At 42.9% G+C, this 21,927-nt stretch overlaps 1 protein-coding gene across 1 annotated transcript in view; it reads right to left on the bottom strand.

Annotated features, from left to right (window-relative positions):
- Positions 1-13,548, bottom strand: part of LOC126355364 (facilitated trehalose transporter Tret1-like) — a 59,712-nt gene extending 46,164 nt beyond the window's left edge. The window contains exon 1 of the mRNA XM_050005657.1: positions 13,491-13,548. Coding sequence (XP_049861614.1) covers positions 13,491-13,548 — 58 coding nt within the window. The remainder of the gene's footprint in view (positions 1-13,490) is intronic.
- Between the last annotated feature and the right edge of the window lie 8,379 nt (positions 13,549-21,927).

The raw sequence follows: 21,927 nt of genomic DNA, 5'->3' as shown, positions 1-21,927 counted from the left end.
CTCGCTGTTGCAGTATCTAGACAAGTGGGACTTTCAGTGTGACAGTGGTGGTGGACTGCATGAGAACGAGAGGGCAGGCAATCTCGTCGTCAGGGTTACAGTCGACCAAGTCGACCACCACATCTGCAACTGCATCCGAGAACAACTAATGGACTCCCTGCAACACTGTGTCTCATCCCAGACCATTAGTCAGGGACTAGCAGCAGATGGACCAGGGAATTAGCGTCCAATGTGTAGGCTGCCGTTCACCACAACACAAAAAGCTGTGTTTGGATTGGTGTCGTGAGCGGGAGGTACGGACTGCTCATGATTGTTATGGTGAGCAAATAATTGTGATTGTCCGCTACCTTGGGTGACCATCGTTGGTGAGTAAGGCAGCGATCTTGGGAGAGGTTCCATTCCTGCAATGTTTTCAACAGGCATAGCAGTGTTACTTCTGTGGCTAATATGTAGGGCACAATTGGGTATGACTTCAGGTTACGGTTGGTGGCGATTAAGGGAACTGAGCGCATAATGGTAAGTTTAGACATCCTGCGACTTCACCTGTCAAATCTCATGCGACACTACTGGGCAGCCATATTTCAACAGTACAATGCTCATCCACAAGTAGCATATGCCTCTATGAACTGTGTGCGTTATGTTGAGGTATTCCTATGCCCTCAACATCCTTAGATCTGGCCCCAATAGAACATGTGTGGCAAATGCTCCAATGTCGACTCAGTCCCAGTGCGATTATACAGGATATATAAAACGATTTAAACAGTGGTAGAGTAGCTTGCCTCAAGAGAGGATCCAACGGCTTTATGATGCCTATCCCAACCAGTGTGTGTATCCACGCCAGAGGGGTTGGTGCGTCATACTCGTAAGTGTGTGAATACTGCCAAGTTCTTCCTAAATTTGACTCGATTTCACAATCACTGAAATTACGTCATACATCCTATCAAACCGTGGATTTCATTTCGTTTCTTCTCTCTCTTCTGGATGCTTCATTTTTTTTTCAGGCAGTGTATTAAATACCACATGATGTGCTACAAACTCGACAATCTACAACTTTCTGAAGAGATTCGCTCTTTATCCGAAAACTTTTACGTCAAACTTCCTGACTCAGCGAACACACTAATTCATTAATTATTCACATATTATGCGTTATCGACGGCATCTTCATCGTCGGCACCCGACGGGCCACCCACAGCTACGCGAGAGAAGACACTCTTAAATCTCCCGCCAGCGCGCCGCAGGGCGAACATCGCTCGCTGTGTTCCTTCGGCTGGCGCCACACATCACTTCAGATAATTACCAGTGTTGAAGGACTGGTAGCAACGCTCGTACCTTGATGTCAGAGAGATCGTAAATCCTAGGTCTGCAATATAGTAATAATGAATTGCATTTACCAGGACAAATTCCACAAGTTGTTACATGTTCAAAAATTGTTCAAAATGTCATACCACAGAGTCAATGCAAGCATTGTATGATTGCACAAAGTACTGACATACCTGTTCTAATATTCTCGATGTTGTTTCAACAATATTGTAGGTAGCGAGAACTCTTGCCAGGAGAATCTCTTCAGCCTCTACAGGCGTCTCGTACATAATACTTTTCACGTGGCCTCACAAGAAGAAATCAAGTGAGGCAAAATCAGATGAACGTGCTGGCCGCGAAACAGGCTTTGTTGCCTATTCACTTTTCAGGGAATGTCTCATCCAGGTGTTCGCGAACTCTCGTGTTCACAGTGAGTTCGAGCTCCATCACGCTGGAACCACAAACTTCGACGAAAAGCAAGAGAGATATGTTCCAGGAACCTGGATAGTATGGCGCGGACGAACACCCTGTACACTTCTCCATTTAAGTGGCGAGGAAGAAAAAAAGGGCTTTGTACGCAATAATTAACTATGCCTGCCAAAACATTGACAATCTGTGTAGATGGTTCTTCACAACTGTAACGTGGGGACTTTCATTGGCCCAAAAATGACTATTAAAGAAACTGGCACACCTGCCTAATATCGTTTAGGCCCCCCATGAGTATGCAGAAGTGCCGCAACACGACGTGGCATGGACTCGACTAATATCTGAAGTAGTGCTGGAGGGAATTGACACCACGAGTCCTGCAAGGCTGTCCTCAAATCCGTAAGAGTACAAGGGGGTGGAGGTCTCTTCTGAACAGCACGTTGCAAGGCATCCCAGACATGCTCCATAATTTTCATGCCTGGGAAGTTTGGCGGACAGTGGAAGTGTTTAAACTCGGAAGAGTATCCCTGGAGCCACTCTGTAGCAATTCTGGAATTATGGGGTGTAGCATTGTCCTGCTGGAATTGCTAAAGCCCGTCGTAATGCACAATCGATATGAATGGATTCATGTGATCAGGAAGAATGCTTATGTACGTGGCACCTGTCAGAGTCGTATCTCGGGGTCACATCTCACTCCAACTACACACGCCCCACATCATCACAGAGCCCCCACCAACGTGAACAGTCGCCGGCTGACGTTTATAAGATTGGCTACATACACGCATACATGTCGATACGCTTGAGAGAATTGGAAACGAGACTCGTTCCATCAGGCAACATGTTTCCAGTCATTAACAGTCCAGTGTCGGTGTTGACGGGCTCTGACGAGACGCAAAGCTGCTGCAGTCATCAAGAGTAGACGAGTTGGCCTTAGGCTCCGAAAGTCCATATCGATGATGTTTCGCGTATATCGATTATGTTTCGTTGAATATTTCGCACGCGGACACGTGCTGATTCCCAGCATTGAAATCTGCCGCAATATGCGAAAGGGTCGCACTTTTGTCACGTTCAACGATTCTCTTCAGTCGTCGCTGGTACCGTTCTTGCAGGTTCTCTTTCCGGCGGCAGCGATGTCGGAGATTTGATGTTTTACCGGATTCCTGATATTCACGGTACACTCGTGAAATAGTCGTACGGGAAACTCCCCTCTCCATAGCCACCTCGGAGATGCTGTGTCCCATCTCTCGTGCGCCATTTATAACACTGATCTAACAATTGTACCAGACACTTACTGTCTTATATAGGCGTTGCCGTCGGGAGCGCCATATTCTGCCTGATTACATATGTCTGTATTTGATTACTCACGCATGTACGAGTTTCTTTGGCGCTTCAGTGTAGTATTACGTGTATGGCAAAACAGTCGTCGTCCGTAAAAATTACATCCGCAGAAGAGTGAGAATCGTCTGTAAGGCGCTGCGAGAACCACTGGCTGAACACGACTCAAGGTCTGAAGTCAGAATGAGTCAATGCATGTACTTCCTGTGGATGGTACTGCGTAGCTGCATTTCACGTAATACTTGCCACACAGTACTCTGAGAAACATTCGTTTCACATGCAGTTGATCAAGTATTGATTGAAGGCCACGTGTCCATTCAAGCAAGCACAGCGTCTTCTAAGCCGGGAGCCTGTGTAGTTCGTCGGCCTTTTCGGTCGTTGTGTTGTACTACTACCAACTGTTTTGTTTAATTTAATATGTGGAACCGTCTTGGAAACATGGTGTGAACTGGATGTCTTCTACGTGGATATTTGTCCTGTACAACCTGTCTGCTTGTCTGCTGCTTCGCTTTGTTTGCCCATACACGATAAGTATGTCTGCAGGTTCCGTCTTGGGTGCAACCTCATTTGGTTAGGGTTGATTGACGTCAGTAGTCCTACTTGTAAACACAGACTGCAGTCTACTACATTACGGAAATTGTGCACCAGGATTACTCATGTCAGTACACACTACGTCATCAACATTGGTGTTGGAACTAGTAAGCGAAATAAGTAACTCTGAATACTAAAATGCAGGAATAAGGAAAGCTATATTTTAAAACTCATAAATATACAGAACAGCGCATTGCAGTACGTCGTTAAGGTAACGCCAGAGAGTACACAAAACACAATGATAAAAGTCCATTATACTCTGTGGAGCACACTTTCTGTACACACACATACACACACACACACACACACACACACACACACACACATACACACACAACTCGATTAGTTGAGTTATTATCCCAACATCTATAGTGTAGTGGTATAACAGGACCGTTAGGATAATGGGTGGAGCGTCTGATTGAGCTTCGCATTACACCTTTAACAAAGCATTTATTACAATAATGCCCAAATTTAACACTGGCATAAATTTCTGTATCTCAGTCAGTTTCATGGAGTCAGTCTCGCTAAGGGAAACTGTGACTTCCAAGTTAAAATAAATTTTTGCCTTTGATTTATGTTAAGAGAAAATAAATTTAACTTGATTAAAAAGACGCACATTAACAGTTACTACGCAAGATCGAACTGTTAATACGAGATACCACGCCAGTATCTAACCAGCGATACTTTAGTGAGACAATTAGTTTTACAGACTCGATATCGAAGTACAGTCGCCATTCAGAACTAAATTTCGCTACGAATCAATACGTAATACCGCATCACACATGCGTAACTAATTTTCTGAAACAGATAAGATTATGTGAGAATCTGAGCGCAATGTTATACTCACCAGTCGTAATGGTATCAACCTGGACCCAGAAAGTAAATTCCCACTTCATGGCTTCCCCAGAATGTCCATTCATTTACACCAACCAACTTGGTACTAACAGAGAACACAGTTACTTTTACATTCCGAGCAGAAAACTAGCCAGTTGCCTTTCAGGGTAGCTTAACAAGAAAATTAGTTGCTTATAGTTATAATCATTACAACTATAATTTAAAACGCATAAGTTAAAAACCAGATTAAGACAAAGCTTAAAACGTTTTTCCGATCAACAGATGAAATTCCAACTTGGGAAAATATCATGATCATATGAGCTTTTAGAGGCGTAGTAGGTTTTGTAATACACAGCTCTATACCATATATCCAAGTGGTAAAGCATATGCCAGGTATGACGTATCTGGTTAATTACGAACTGTGTCATACTACACTCCTTCTCACTTTTGGTATGTCTTGAATAAATAGCAGCTTCAAACTCAAATGCATAATTAACCGAAACCTGGAACAGACTATTATCAAAACGCAAAAACGACAAATGTCAAAAACAAAGGAGTTTAGTTCTTCTTCTGGTTGCGTTAAGACAAACAGCGTATAGCTTAACAGGCATTACAGAATAGTAAGATAACGTGAGTTAACTGACTTTCGAAACTGGTTAGCAAATAATGCCTCCCGCAAACAACGCTGACGGAACTTCTTCACGTACCCCAAACGTTCACCAGTCAGTTCGCTACAGCTTACAGAATGTCACAAATAGCACCTTTGACACGGAACGTAGAAACAGTACGGCTATTTCCGCATCGTCTACATTCACGCCCTCCCTACTTATTTTGCTCTATACTACTGGCCGCCAGACCACACAGAGGCAACTCACAGTTCGACTATCATTCGCCCGACCAGCTGCGGACCATGATCCCAACGCAACAACATCAGCAACCAACACTTCCCGGTCACCGCCCCGTACCTGACCCCTACTTTCTCCTTGCAACTGCCTGATAAACAACATGCACCAGCGATGTCACGAGTTAAGGAAGCGGAAGTACTGCCAACCTCTGTACACAGTGGCAACCCTGGGATAACAACTAAGCGGTCGACGAGATTGCCTACCCTACAATCTCAGCAACAATACTACAGGTACATGTATTCCAATGTTAGAGTAATTAGAAAGCTTTTCGCTTATAACGCTCGGCTCGATCGTTCCCGGACCAGGGTCCCTTGCCTCGTATTGATACAATTACCCTCCTCCATTGCCAATGAAAATTTGTAACATCATTCCGGAATCATCCTGCATAGAAGAGCAATATAAAACTGGGAACATGTATCGAAACAAAATTGTCGTGTTCTTATGGGTCTATTTGTTTAATTCACAGGCATACGTAAAGTTGGACAAATGCTTAATGAAACCTACGTGATTATAGCTGTAGTGATAAAGTATAACCAAGGATCAGAATTCATAAAACTGCTTTGGTATTGTCCGATAGAATGGATTGGCAACATCAGTTGACCAAATGTGATTACAGGCACAAGCAACGTTAAAAACTATTTTGCCTGACGATATCTGGCACCTTTATAATAGTGTTATGTCGTAACCACACTTATGTTCAAATCTGACAGCGGAGTTGTCAATGAAATAAAACACTTAACAATGAAAGCATCTTCATTACGAGCGCTAATGGAAAATTTTCGTCAATATATAATGAGGTAAAAAGGTATTACAGTTTTCTTTAATGACAATGCCTCTTGATCAAAGGTACAGTCAACAAAGCATCTGGCTCGTGTTCATTTATTAGACTTGTAATACTGGTTTCTATGTGCAATTATAGTATTTCTGGTTTTCCAATTAGATCATTGTAAATGGTGTTTAAAATATTTTGTCGTATTGAGAAAGAACCGAGCCAAATATATGTACGTTGAGTCACACTACCACACACAGAACAGTTTCAGTTGTGCTTTGTTGTTTTGTAGCTTTTATAGTTGCAAGGGACTTAGTTAATCAATTGTGTTAATGGAAATTCCTTGTCATTCTTTATTTTTATTTTTTGCAGTCAGATTGCGTGCTAATACTAGTCAGGACCAACAGGTTACGAGACTTCGAAACCGGTCACACAGCTACTAAAATTATTGCATTTTTTCTTTTCAATTAAGCCCCCATGCCTAAGTGATTTAAGTTGCTTCACTACACCAATGATATTTACCTCTACTTTACCCATGTTGGCAGCTGTTCTCGATTCGAATTCTGCAATATTTACTTCGTTTTCTTTTGTGAAGACATTTCGGAAGACTGTGTTTAGTAACTCTGCTTTCGCAGCACTGTCTTCGATAGTATCTCTAGTGCTATCGACCAGAAAAGGAATTGGTTTTTCTTGCCGCTAACATACTTCACATACGACCAGAATCTCTTTGGATTATCTGCCAGGTTTCGAGACAAAGTTTCGCTGTGGAAACTGTTTTAAGCGTCTCGCATTGAATTCCGCGCTAAATTTCGAGCTTCTGTAAAAGATCACCTATCTTGGGGATTCCGAGTCTCTTTATATTTGACATGTTTGTTTCGCTGTTTCTGCAGCACTGTTCTAACCCGCATTGTGTACCAAGGAGGATCTGCTCCGTCGTTTGTTAATTTATTGGTATAAATCTCTCAGTTGATGTTGATACTATTTCTTTGAAATCGAGCCACCTCTGGTCTACACTTGTATTATTAATTTGGAATGAGTGGAGATTGTCTCTCAGGAAGGCGTCAAGTTAATTTTTATCTACTTTTTTGAATAGATATATTTTTCGCTTATTTTTGAAGGATTTTGAGATTAAAATATTCAATCTCGCTACTATAACCCTGTGTTCACTAATCCCTGTATCGGTTTTGATTCTCGTTATTAACTCAGGATTATTTGTTGCTAAGAGGTCAAGTGTGTTTTCACAACCGTTTACTATTCGCGTAAGCTCATGAACTAACTGCTCGAAATAATTTTCAGAGAATGCGTTTAGTACAATTTCGGATGACATTTTATGTGTACCTCCGGAATTAAACATGTATTTTCGCCAACATATCGAGGGTAAATTCAAGTCACCACCAACTATTATCATATGAGTCGGGTACGTGTTTGAAATCAAACTTAAGTTTTCTTTGAACCTTTCAGCAACTGTATCTTCTGAATTGGGAGGTCGGTAAAAGTATCATATTATTATTTTATTCCGGTTGCCAACAATGACCTCTGCCCATACTAACTCACAGGAATTATCTACTTCAATTGGGCGACAAGTTAAACTACTTCTAACAGCAACAAACACGCCACCGCCAATCTTGTTTATCCCATCCTTTCGGAACACCGTTAGGTTCTTCGCAAATAATTCGGCTCAACTTATATCCAGCTTTAGCCAGCTTTCAGTGCCTATAACGATTTGAGCATCGGTGCTTTCTATTAGCTCTTGGAGCTCTAGTACTTTCCCAACATAGACAATTGTTATACCAATGGTTCCTTCATCTACGTTCTTCATGTGTTCAGTCTTCACCCTTCGTGACTGAAGCCCTTCTTGTGTTTCCCCGTGACCCTCTAACATAAAAAAAACCACCAGTCCACGCCACACAGCCCCTGCTACCTATGTAGCCACCTCCTGCGTATAGTGTACACCTGACCTACTTAGCGGAACCCCAAACCCAACCACCCTTTGGCGCAAATCGAGGAATCTGCAGCCTACACGGTCGCAGAACCGTCTGAGCCTCTGATTCAGACCCCCCACTTGGCTCTGTACCAAGAGGTCCGCAATCGGTCCTGTCGACTACGCTGCAAATGGTCAGCTCTGCTTTCGTCTTGCAAGCAAGACTGGCAGCCTTAACCACTCCTGTTAGCCGCTCGAAACCAGAAAGAATCTCTTCTGATTTAAAGTGACACACATCATTGGTACCGACGTGAGTAACCACCTGCAGTTAGCCGCACCCTGTGCTCTTCACGGCATCCCGGAGGACCCTTTCCACATCTGGAATGGCTCCACCCGGTATGCACAAGGAGTCCCTTCTTGGCAGGCAAGTCCCTAAGGGGCCCCATAACGCGCTTAACGTTGGAGCTCCCAAATACCAATAATCCTACCTTCTGTGATTGCCCGGATCTTGCCAGCTGAAATAGGACAGTCGACAGCATCTGGCTCAGCGACATGGTCAGCCACAGACAGCACCTGGAACCTGTTTGTCACACAAACCGGGAAGGCCTTACGTGCGGCTGCCTGGGAAGTCTTTCGCCGCTTGCTTCGCCCTGGAGTGACCTCCCACTCGACCTCAAGTGAGGGGTCAGCCTCAGGGCAAGCAGTAACTGGGTTGGCCACCGGTGAGGACCGATCGTAGGACTCGGACGTGCTGGACGTCCGAATGATCCCCACGGCTGGCCTACAACTGTGGTGCCCATCCACTGCAGCCTCAAACTGTGTAACAGAAGCCATCACAGCCTGAAGCTGAGAGTGAAGTGTCACCAACTCGGCTCGCATCCGCACACAACAATCGCAATCCCCGTCCATACTAAAGACCATGGAAAACTAAACTATTCAGATAAACGGACTATCGGCACGTGCTGTGCAACTGTACTGTAAACCCTGCCGAAAATGCAGGAACTGTGTCTAATATTACGCAGATATTCAGAGCCCTAACTACCGAATCACTCATGTGAAACTAAATAATTCGCCCCTGATTAAGAACTTGTAATATGTCACAAAATAGGTTTATTTTCCGACGCAAACGAAAACGCGAGAACTGTGGCTATTAGATGTTAAATTTACACGCAGAAACTCAAGAAACTGAACTATTAAAGAACACAGATGATATAATAAAATTCCCTCCTGGTTAGGAACTCGTAAATGTCACAAAAGCGATTACTTCCCTGTTGCTCTGTCTGTTTCGATCGGCTACTACTGCCTGACTGACTACTATGCGACTGTAGCTGATTTTCAGTTCCGCGATCGATTATCTTAATATCTGTTATTTCGACATTCGTATTAAGATTAAAAGCAGGTACAGTGATACGATTTTCCGCGGTGAAACAACTTCTGTTGTCTTCCGTTTCGGTGCCGGTGTGGTCGCTGAGAGATTGAATAGATGATTTTGGCCCGCTCACTGATTCTACATACGACCAAAATCTCTTAGGGTTTTTCCTTAGGTTGGTTGACAAGGTCTTGCTTTCAAAATCACTGAACGCTTGTCTCATTGCTCTCTTTACGCTTATTTTCGCTTCGTTCAGCTTTTGTTTCTCAGTTAGGTTTCCACTTCTCTTGAATCTGAGATGATGTGCTCTTTGTTTACGTAGCGCTTTTCAAACACGGTTATTAAACCATGGTGGATCTTTCCCATCCCTTAAAACCTTACTCGGGAGATACTTGTCTAGGGCATATTGTACGATGCCCCTGAATTTTTTTCCATTTGTTCTCCACACCTTCGTCTTCATCACCGAATATTTGATGCCGACTGCTGAGATATTCTGAAATTTGTATCCTGTCACCCTTGCTGAGCAATTATATCTTCCTACCTTTCTTAACAATCCTTGTAGGACCCGTCGTTATAGAAGCTGTCACAGCCTCATGATCACTCATACCTTCCTCTACGTAATATGATTCGGTAAGCTCAGGTCTGTTTGTTGCCAAGATGTTATCCTCATGACTTGGTTCTCTAACTATCTACACAAGATAATTTTCGGACAAGACATTCAGAACAATGCCACACAAATCCCCATCTGGCACCAGTTTTGATGGCATGACACTCCCAATCTATACCTGGTAAGTTGAAGTCACCCCCTATTACAACGGCACGATCAGGAAAATTACTAATAATATTCTGCAGGTTCTGTCGGAAGCGCTCTAGAATTATAGATCCTGACCCAGGTGGTCTACACTCCTGGAAATAGAAAAAAGAACACATTGACACCGGTGTGTCAGACCCACCATACTTGCTCCGGACACTGCGAGAGGGCTGTACAAGCAATGATCACACGCACGACACAGCGGACACACCAGGAACCGCGGTGTTGGCAGTCGAATGGCGCTAGCTGCGCAGCATTTGTGCACCGCCGCCGTCAGTGTCAGCCAGTTTGCCGTGGCATACGGACCTCCATCGCGGTCTTTAACACTGGTAGCATGCCGCGACAGCGTGGACGTGAACCGTATGTGCAGCTGACGGACTTTGAGCGGGGGCGTATAGTGGGCATGCGGGAGGCCGGGTGGACGTACCGCCGAATTGCTCAACACGTGGGACGTGAGGTCTCCACAGTACATCGATGTTGTCGCCAGTGGTCGGCGGAAGGTGCACGTGCCCGTCGACCTGGGACCGGACCGCAGCGACGCACGGATGCACGCCAAGACCGTAGGATCCTACGCAGTGCCGTAGGGGACCGCACCGCCACTTCCCAGCAAATTAGGGACACTGTTGCTCCTGGGGTATCGGCGAGGACCATTCGCAACCGTCTCCATGAAGCTGGGCTACGGTCCCGCACACCGTTAGGCCGTCTTCCGCTCACGCCCCAACATCGTGCAGCCCGCCTCCAGTGGTGTCGCGACAGGCGTGAATGGAGGGACGAATGGAGACGTGTCGTCTTCAGCGATGAGAGTCGCTTCTGCCTTGGTGCCAATGATGGTCGTGTAAGTCAACTACCCTGGCCAGCAAGATCTCCGGATCTGTCCCCCATTGAGCATGTTTGGGACTGGATGAAGCGTCGTCTCACGCGGTCTGCACGTCCAGCACGAACGCTGGTCCAACTGAGGCGCCAGGTGGAAATGGCATGGCAAACCGTTCCACAGGACTACATCCAGCATCTCTACGATCGTCTCCATGGGAGAATAGCAACCTGCATTGCTGCGAAAGGTGGATATACACTGTACTAGCGCCGACATTGTGCATGCTCTGTTGCCTGTGTCTATGTGCCTGTGGTTCTGTCAGTGTGATCATGTGATGTATCTGACCCCAGGAATGTGTCAATAAAGTTTCCCCTTCCTGGGACAATGAATTCACGGTGTTCTTATTTTAATTTCCAGGAGTGTATAAAAGCTTCCGATCAACATTTTTGACAGTTCTTTGATACTCAGTTTCACCCAGATTAATTCACATTCGGAATCCGATAGATTTTATCGAATTTTTTACTGCAATAAACACGTCGCCACCACTGGTGACTAACCTATTCTTACGATAAACATTCCAATCTGAACTTAGGATTTCGTTGTCACTGACGTCTGGTTTAACCAGCTTTCTGTTCCCTATGCTATCTGTGCGTTATAACATTGAGTAAGAGACACTAAATCTGGGACGTTTCCTTAGATGCTCCTGCAGTTTACTAAAACAATATTAATGTTTTCTGTGTCTGACCTGCGAGTACCAAGATTCTCCGATGTCGCTGCTGCTGATTTAACAGGTAAATTGTGTTTGCTCCCAAGGGAGGGGTCCTCTAACCTAAAAGACCCTCATGAGCACGCCACTCGTACTCCGCTACCCTAGTAGCCGCTTCCTGCGTGTAGTGCACGCCTGACCAATTAAGGGGAACCTTACAACTCCGAACCCGATAGCGAAGGTCGAGAAATTTGCGACGAGTCGTCTCAGTCTCTGGTTTAGATCTTCCACTCTGCTCCAAATCAGAGGACCGCGATGAACCCTGGGTACGATGTTACAAGTAGACAGCTTAGCCTGCACGCCGCGTGCGTTGCTAGTTGCCTTTACCAAATCAACCAGCCGACGAAAGGAACCGAGGATAGCGTCAGAACCTCATTCGTGCCCACCAGTGCCAGTACATGCAGCCCGTTGCAACCAGTGTGTCCGTTAGCCTCCGTAAGGGCCTTCTCCACATCACAGATGATACCACCCGGCAAACATACCGAATACACACTGAAATTCTTTCCCGCCTTGCCTGCTATCTCTCTGAGGGGTTCCATCAGCCACCTAACATTAGAACCCCCAATGATTAGCATACCCACCCTCTGTACTTGTCCAGATTGGGCAGGAAAATCGATCGCTGCCCAACAGGAGAGGCATCCCTTGCTGGCCTCATCAACAATGGGTAGCACCTGGTACCTGTTGCTAAGACCTAGGGAGCCAGCAGTACGGCCTGCTCCGTCTTTTGCCTTCCGCCCAGTGACATGCGAAGCCACCACTGTCTACCACCCACTCTGGAATGAGGACGGACCGCTCAGATATTGCGTATCAGAAGCCGCAACGACGTCCGGCTCACCAGGGGATTCCATTGGCACCAAAGGTGTCGCAGGTCTCATCACCGGCGCCAACTTTGAGCATTAGGTAGAAGCTTGTCGGCGGTAACCAACACAGCATCCAGCAGTTGACGGACAGCAGCCAACTCTCCTTGTGTCCGCTCACAACAAGCACAGTTCCTAGCCATATCGAACGGTGTATAAAATACATATAAGGTCTCAAATGGCGCTATTGAGCTTGAAATGTATACAAAATACACCAAAGAAGAATAAAGTAACACTAAAAATTGCTGAGCAGATTTCTCACTGTACTCTGAGGTCGCAAGCTATTAAACAGAAATAAATTTCTCTGCTCAAGTTGATGTATTTACAGATACATTTTATTAGAAATCCTGTTTACCGAAAAGTTACTGCACGAGATAAATATTCAAATTAGAATGCACTGATCTAAACTGTATGCTGTCTACTAGCACAAAATTAAAATTTCGTGGGGTGACGGTGTTTATAGCGACGGGAAAATTATAGGAATCTGATGATGCCCCAAAAGGGTGAAACGCATCATTGACATTAAATAATTTAGCAATCGCAACTGTTTTCGTTCTGAAACACTAATTCCTGTCCTCTGTTTGTTCACCAACTCCAACGCCCCTCTCAGTTTGTCGGCAACCTTTTGTAACATCTAGCATAATTACCACTTTTCTACTTGACTTACATTTTTACAGATCTTCAGAACTGATTTCAACATTTGTAAACGAATTTTAATGAATGTAATTAAAAACGTCATCAGAAGCAAGTACATATTCCGCGCTTCGACAGTATCAGTAAGGAACTCGACACATACCTGAGAGGGCCGCGAATACCTGAGGCAACCTCCTGCGTAGAGCAGACGGTCTCCCCATGTCGCCGCTGGCTGCTGCCGCTCAGTCGCTGAAACAGGTGTATATCCAAGTCTTGATATCACAGTAAATGTGAGACCAAAAGCAGTGGAAAAGCTGCTGCTGCAGTTATTTCAACGTGAAGTGTTAGTTTTATTATGTATCCTCAAAGTAACTGTGACGCGTGTTGAGAAGTTTTTATTGCATTCTCTGGATACGGTCAGTGGAGTCGTCTGCTGCGCCAACATCGGTTATGTTCCAGTGACATTCATCTTCATCTGTTGTGTGAACAGAAAGAGAGGACACTACAAGAACAACATGTTATACTCCCGAAATTCTCACTATGACTCTCTAAGACGTCTCCAACCTTCTAGTTTTTTAGATTTCTTGCTTAATCTTCTGCCACTCCAAATGATTCTTTTCATACATTATTCTGAGACCTTTCGCTATTACTAAAGAAAGGTCATACGTTGTTAGTGTTAAAATGAACATCTTCAGATTTATCAGAAATAAACACAATATTTTTCGATCTGTTTTCATACTGCGCGAAGTTGCGAGACAATAATTGCAATTGACAATAATTTCAAAATAATTGTGGCGACTAAGAAACTTACCGAGGTGCTATACTCCTCACTGCTAATTTTTGTTGGGAGAGACTGACAGACCAGACCTACAGTATTCATTAGTGTCTGGTAAGTGGATAGGTTTACCTGAGTTGCACTGTATACGCTTCGCTATACGCTTTGCTCAGTATACCATTGACGTTTTTCAGTATATTTATTTTTCTAATTATAGGTTAAAAATCTGTATTTTAGAAATAATACGGCTCAGTATTATGAGAGGGTGAGTCAAATGAAATCTTAAATTGGTAATAACAAATCGCAATTTCGCGCCGTTATCCTGTAAGTTGGTAAACGTGCTACAAACAGTGTGCAGACTGGCCTGAAGGTGGCATCGTAGTGCAGATGCAAACATACCGTCACAGTATCACCCACTTGCGACTTGCATCAGGGAAGAACAGCGTTGCGTTATTCGGTTTTTGCGTAGTGAAAAGGTATGAAACCTGTTGAAATTCATCGACAAAAGAAGTTTTAGTAAGGTGATGCATGTTTGTCACAGCAAAAAGTCTACGAATGGAGTAGGAAGTTCGCAAATGGTGTGACTTCAGTGGAAGATGCTTCTCGTCCAGGTCAGGCACAACAGGTTGTGACTCCTTAGAACATTGCAGCAGTTGAAGCAATAGTGAAGGAAAACCGCCGAGTGACACTGAATGACATTGCAGCATGTTTACAGATCAGTCATGGGTCAGCACACCACATTGTACACAATGTGCTCCAGCTTCACAAGGTGTCTGCAAGATGGGTGCCACGGCAGCTGACTCCTGAACTGAGAGAACGACGTGTTGATGCTTGTGAAGAACATCTTCGGCGCTTTGAACGAGAAGGTGATGGCTTCCTTCCAAGAATTGTTACTGGGACGAAACCTGGGTTCACTTCCACCAATCAGAAACGAAGAGAGCGAGCAAGGAATGGTGTCATTCCTCATCACCAAAATCGCAGAAGTTTCTAACAGAACCATCAGCAGAGAACGTTATGCCGATTCTCTTTTGGGACGAAAAAGACGTCATTTTGGAGCATTACATGCCTGGCGGGACCACAGTCACCAGTGCATCATACACAGATCTCCTAAAAACATCTGCAGCCTGCAATCAAATCAAAGCGACGCGGATTGCTATCAGCAGGTGTCCTTTTGCAACATGACAATGCAAGGCCCCACACTACCTGTACAACAGTTGCAACATTTACAGACCTGCACTTTGATTGTCTTCCTCATCCAACATACTCACCAGACCTTGCCCCAAGTGATTTCCGTATGTTTGGACCACTCAAAGACGCAATGGGAGGAAAGAAGTTCCGTTCTGATGAAGAGGTATGCCACACGGTGCGCGAGTGGTTGCGCGAACTACCAAAAGAACTTTTTTTTCTAAAGGAATTTATACACTTTGTAAGCACTGGAGGACTTGCATTGAATGTGGGGGAGATTATGTTGAAAAGTAATACAGCTTGTACCACTTCTGAACAATAAATAATATTTTTTTAAACATTTAAGGTTTTCATTTTACTCACCCTCGTATTAGGAAGTAACAGAACATAAAAGTACTTCTCTGGCGTCTTACGTTAAACAAGAACTAGCGCAATAACAGAGTACTTAAGCTGACAACGCTCAGTTGCATCCAGTTCACTACATCTTCTCCACATTCACAGAGAATTGTATCGGCCGGAAAAAAGATAGAGTTTTCTTTCCCTCTACAGTATCAGCTTAATTGTTCAGTTTACCAGTTTATTTTGAGGTTCCGTATTTCGATTTTTCTTTTACAATAAATTTTCTAGGCTAGAATGTATAATACATTCACTATATCATTAATTTAGCCATACTGTCAATCGAGACATTGAAAAAAGCTTGTACTTCTTATTTTCAGGATTGCACTATTGTATGATACTTTTCATTATGAGCGCAGAACACTGAAAATCTACCACGGATAATACGTGCCCGCATCTCGTGGTTGTGTGGTAGCGTTCTCGCTTTCCGCGCCCGTTTCCCAGGTTCGATTTCCGGTGGGGTCAGGGATTTTCGCTGCCTCGTGATGGCTGGGTGTTGTGTGTTGTCCTTAGGTTAGTTAGGTTTAAGTAGTTCTAAGTTCTAGGGGACTGATGACCATGGATGTTAAGTCTCACAGTGCTCAGAGCCATTTGAACCATTTGATAATACGTACGTTATAACATTTTAGCATGAAGTACAACTCCAGTTGAAATTTTCATTCCAGGTGGCACCAAGTATTTGTTCCACTCGCACACATTTCTTCTATGAGTTTTTATTACCTATTTCAAAATATTTTTTTGCAATATGGTAATTTTTACTTGATTTGAAAGATCACCTTTCTCTTCCACCAACATAGTCAACGTAAATCTCAACAGCACATATTTCTATAGCATTGCACAATAAGTAAAAGAAAAAAGAAATATTTTTGGTGTTCCTTGATAAAATTAAAATTTAAGATGTTCTAATCATAAACTATAAAATTTTCAAACACATTGTCACTGACCATGTTATTTGTCTACAAATAATCATCATATAAAAAGATGTCCTTTTTCTGTTGTTGGCAAACTCGTACCTTAGTTTCACGAACGCACAATTCTATAATTTCTAAACTCTTATATTTATCACCTTTATATAGATACTATCCTCGCGAGCAACTCTAGATGCTCCTTGTCTTCAGTAGAAAGTTCTCACACAGAAATACTGAAATCATATTTTTAGATTTTTAATTTCTAGACCTGCATATTCCTTGACGAATACCACACAGGTGTAAAGGTCGATCCCAAACCAAATGAAGGTTTCTAGAGTTGGATCCTATTCTACCTTTAGTGGGAGTCTCATCGTCTCATCTGATTTAGTAATGTAATGTGAGTCTTCTTTTCTCTGGCCTTTCCCTTGTCAGTCAGACGGTACGCATGTTAATCTGGATTTGGTGATAGGGCTTGGCAGGATGCCCTTCGTGTCACCAACCCCTCCCCTCCAGGGTTAAATTTGTCTACCCCCAACCGTCTGCGTCTAACGTTACATAAAAAAGTGTGAACGTTTTCGAGATATTTGTGAACCATGAAATTTGAAGCGTGATGTTGATACCAGTGGAATGTGAGAAACCACCGAAAAACCATATCTAGGCTGCCCGACACATCGGGCCTCCCATTGGGTGGAATCGATTCGAAGCTGGGGCACTTCCCAGAATCCCAGAAGCGGCGAACAAATGCGCTCATTTACCTGGGCGAATCAGAAACATAATGCGAGTAAATGATTAAAAAACATTAAAACCCCAAGTCATCGTTACACAACTTCTCGTAACGTCTGCCTGAAAAAGTTCGAACCCATATACAGAAAAGAATAAGAGCCCACTTGTAGAAAAGTACAATACGCACCTGTGATGAAAAATTTTATTTCTTTTAGGGTAATGAAGCTTATCGTTTGAAAGTGTGACATAAATCTGAAATTACTGAGCTTACAGTTTCCAACTACGAAATCTAGAAATGCAAAGATTTGAATGTTAATCTAATAACTTCTGCTTTGGACACATTGCGATAACCCATGCTGTCAGTATTATATACGAATGAAAATCTTTAGAACGTATTGCATTGTTATGATTCCTGTCGAGATATGAATAGGAGGGCAATGGGCATTTGGGGACATGGAATGACACCAAAAGGCTTTCGGCGCCATCACTGCGAACTGACGTGTCCCCAACTTGGCGGCACTCCAGTCGTTGCATGGCCGCTACCACAACAATTTGACGAAGTCTAGGCTGGGCATCGCTAAAGTCGGCAGGAATTTTCTTCTCGTAGTTCCTTCTATGTACCCCAAAGCCGCAATCTTCCTCTGATAGCGCAGTCTCTGATCCCTGCCCCATGATCTTGTTTTCATTGTTTACTTTATGTACAACAGAGCCATCATCTCTCTCTGCTAAGTTGATCTGCTTAACTCATTTTTACTGTGAAAGCTCTGCGATCTTACTGTGACAGTGCTTTCTAAGTACCTTATGATTCACAAAGCATAAACTGGTTAATGGCCGTCATGTAGCTTTCGAGGCTCACACAGGCTACCATCCTTCGCTTGTGAAAGGCAAATTCCCAGTTTCGAGACCCGGACGGGCACACAGATTTAATCTTCCAGGAAGTTTCAAATCAGCACACATTCCTCTGCAGAGTGAAAATGCTTCAGGACTATAACATCCCCGTATTGCTTGGCGGTACTGTTTTTATACAATATGAAATTATTGCTCTAATGTGGACGTTGGGTGCGTTGTCGAAAGTGATAAGAAAATTCTTTAAGTAGTTTGATGTACAGACAATATACCTTTACTTTACCGCGAAGTTTGTAATTAACAACCGTTAACAGTTGCAATGTTATATATAAAAAAAGGTATCAGTTCTTCGCTGTTAAACTTTTACGACAAAATGAAATTTTTCTTGTACAGTGAAATAAATTAACAAAACTCGTCGATAAAATGTTTTTTCTTCTCGTTAATCACCTTGCTGGGACCTTGGTGGCCCAGTGGTAGGCTTTAGTCCTGGGCGCCCCTTTTTCAAACCCGGCTAGGGGGCAGGGATTTTCCCTCGCTCCAGTCCTTACAGGATGGTCCCAGATAGTCTCAGTCTGTTGTCAAAATCAGTAAAGCGATCTTTCCCGGGGATAAAGGGCTGCCAGAGGGAGGGACTTATCAGCGCTCCCCCTTCTAGTGTCAGATCGAAAGGCTACACTCTGCCGGCAGTCATGCCACTAATCCGGTCACGGGATTGCACTTCATTCTTCCTTTTACACTTTAAGTCACTCTGTTATCTACAAATGTTAAGCTATAAAAGCACTTGTTCTACATTCCGCCACTTCCTCTCTCCTCTACGTCCTGTTTTACTTAGGGACGTAATTCACAACCATTGCCGGTAGTCCATATCCTGACATGCTTTAAAGGTGTCTGTGTAGCCTTTTGTTGCTTGTTCTTGTACTGCTAAGAAATATTTGCTCTTTGCGGTGTTTCTAGACACTAATTTTTCTGTTTCTATTTGGCTAGAATATCCAGACACCTTCACCATCTTCGTAAGAAAATTCATTTTATTTGTCGCACCTCAAATTTAGTATTATTGAAATGTTATTTAGAGTCAAACTTGAGAATGGAACTGTATCATGTTTTACAGATAACTCATCAGACTATAGCAAGGCCTTAGTACATTTTTCCTCTCAAAATCAGTATCGAAACAAATTTTTTGGTATCTTTTCGAAAAGTTTTCGAAGATTTCCCTAACTTTTATTTCTTAAATCTGTTGTGACTATATGGAAGCGTAAGTTGCATAAAACTTTTCATGCTATTATACCGTGCCGTATACTTCTTATACTGACCAACGGTTAGACCACTTTCGAAATACAACAATCTTGTAAATTTTAAATCTGTTAAGTGGATCAACATTGAGACAAATGGGTGTTATGTGGAACATGTGAAATGTTCATCACTGTTCAATTATCGTATGCTTATTCAGAAAAATAAACGGACGGTTTCTTTCATTATTCTGATAACAGAAAATACAGATCCGAAGAAATGTTTCAATAGAGCTTAAGTGAATTGACAGCAACAGTTCGCCGAAATGAAGTCCAATTGACAGACTTGCACCAAGTCAGTGAGCGACACGAGATTATTAATTTATTATTAGTCTCTTATTTTCACAACGTTCCATTAAGCGAAATATGTGTAAAAAATACTCTTACAGTGAACAAGAGGGTCTGGTGCGTTTCGTAAATTATAGACAAATTGTGGTTAATCGCCTTTGTCCTCCCACAGTCTGAGAAACTAATCAAGAGGTACAGGCTGGGAAACCCACAGTCTAACATAAAACCTGAATCACGGTGAAACTCTAATATATACGATGTACTGCTTCGTGCGAACAATGAGTACTAAACTGTTCTCTCTAAGAATATTCTGGGTTCCGTGACGGACAAGACGAGCTGTTTCGATTGAAGTCAAACATCTTCGATCAGTATCGGCAATTGTCACCATGCACCTTAGCTAGCAGACAACATTTACTCACGTCAATGCATTTACATAAATGGTTCAAATGGCTCTGAGCACTATGGGACTTAACATCTGAGGTCATCAGTCGCCTAGAACTTAGAACTACTTAAACCTAACTAAGCTAAGGACTTCACACACATCCATACCCGAGGCAGGATTCGAACCTGCGACCGTAATGGTCGCGCGGTTCCAGACTACAGCACCTAGAACCGCTCGGCCACACATACAGTACCTGTAAACGAAACTATGTCATTAGTTTTCAGGTAAGGGGATGTTGATGTTATTTGTACACAACCATAATCAAAGGACGATGTTAACACGGAAACGATATGGCTATAACAATGCCAGTGCACTAGCGCGCGGTGTTGAAAGTTATCGAATACAAGTTCATATTGGTCAAACGTCACACATTATCTTCCTACTTCTGTTGTAACAACTATAGAGGCTCTTCTCACAATGAACAATTAATAGAGACATTAACAAACGGTAAATTCATAAATGATATCTCAGTTGGTGAAATACTGTGCCTCATTTCAAATTTGCACTAGTTGGGATTTGTTTGTCAACTGAAAAGTTGGATATTATATTGTTACGAAAGGAACATCATCCGTGTATCCCAGGCCACGAATAGAAGTGTCGTAAATTAGAAATACAATTTTTTGTATTAAAACTACAATTCGACTTTATATCTGTACTTTCTCTTGAAGGAGCAAGTGTTCGTTATAAGATAAGAGATTGAGATCTAACGTCTTTAAGAGCAGTGTCTATATGGCCCTCACTCGAATCGATGTGCGCTAAAACACTATTCTTTAAATATGCGGAATATAGCTGCATCGTTTAGCAATTCACACAGTAATTGTATTTAACACTCTACACAGCACACCATATTCATAGATTTTAACAAAGAAACAACGGGAAAAACCATCGTGAAGAAGGTTTTGCGGTACTTACCTAACGCTTCGCCGATATATAATTAGTAGCCCAGCAAGTCACCGACATAAACTTGTACTTTTCTTTTAATTTTCAAGTTTCGATTCGTTAATCATTTTGCAGTCGAAAACTTCGAATACTTTGTTTTTGTTCTCCTCAGTTTTCCCATAGTATTTATTGTGAGAGATAGAAGAAACGAGAAGTACGAGATACAGGACGCTTTCGAATATATTACTCTGTGGCGTTGGCGAAGCGTCGTCAATGTCTATCCGAGCAATGTCTTAAAACGTCGTTCCCAAGTGCACTGTAACAATTGTTTTGTATCTCTTCTGCCTGCGAAATTCTCGGCCGTTCTTGTAACATTAAAGTAATTTGACAACACTTCATTTATCGCGGAAATGCGTATTCAGATGTCATAGATATATATACAGTGCTGTCACAGTCTAACATGGTGCTATGGACTGTGGTGCTTCCCATGGAGGTAAAAATAACTTAACGCTGTACTTTGTTTTAAAGCCAACGCCGCCGTAGTAGACGCCCCAAAACATTAACAGACTGTTGTTTACATGGAGACTGTTTATGATTGCTTTTTGTTCTCAATTTTTGTCATGTGTGCGTGAAAGTTGTTTTAAGTAGTACATATTATAGTGTTTATGTAAATAACGTAATGTCAGGAATGCATATTGTAACGTTTTTCTTGTCTTAAGTGCGTGTACTACGTATATGTCCTCGTAAATATAACTTGCTTTTTTTACTATACATTTCAAACAACAAGAAAGTGAAGCATCTGAAGAGAAAAATGCTTTTGTAATTCGTACAACTAATCTTTTATTGTATTTGCGTCGATAGCTCACGAAGAG

This window comes from Schistocerca gregaria, chromosome 3 (genome assembly GCF_023897955.1).
Source record: "Schistocerca gregaria isolate iqSchGreg1 chromosome 3, iqSchGreg1.2, whole genome shotgun sequence".
NCBI lineage: Eukaryota > Metazoa > Arthropoda > Insecta > Orthoptera > Acrididae > Schistocerca > Schistocerca gregaria.
Note: the sequence above shows the minus strand (reverse complement) of the source record. Positions and strands in the feature narration are given on the sequence as shown.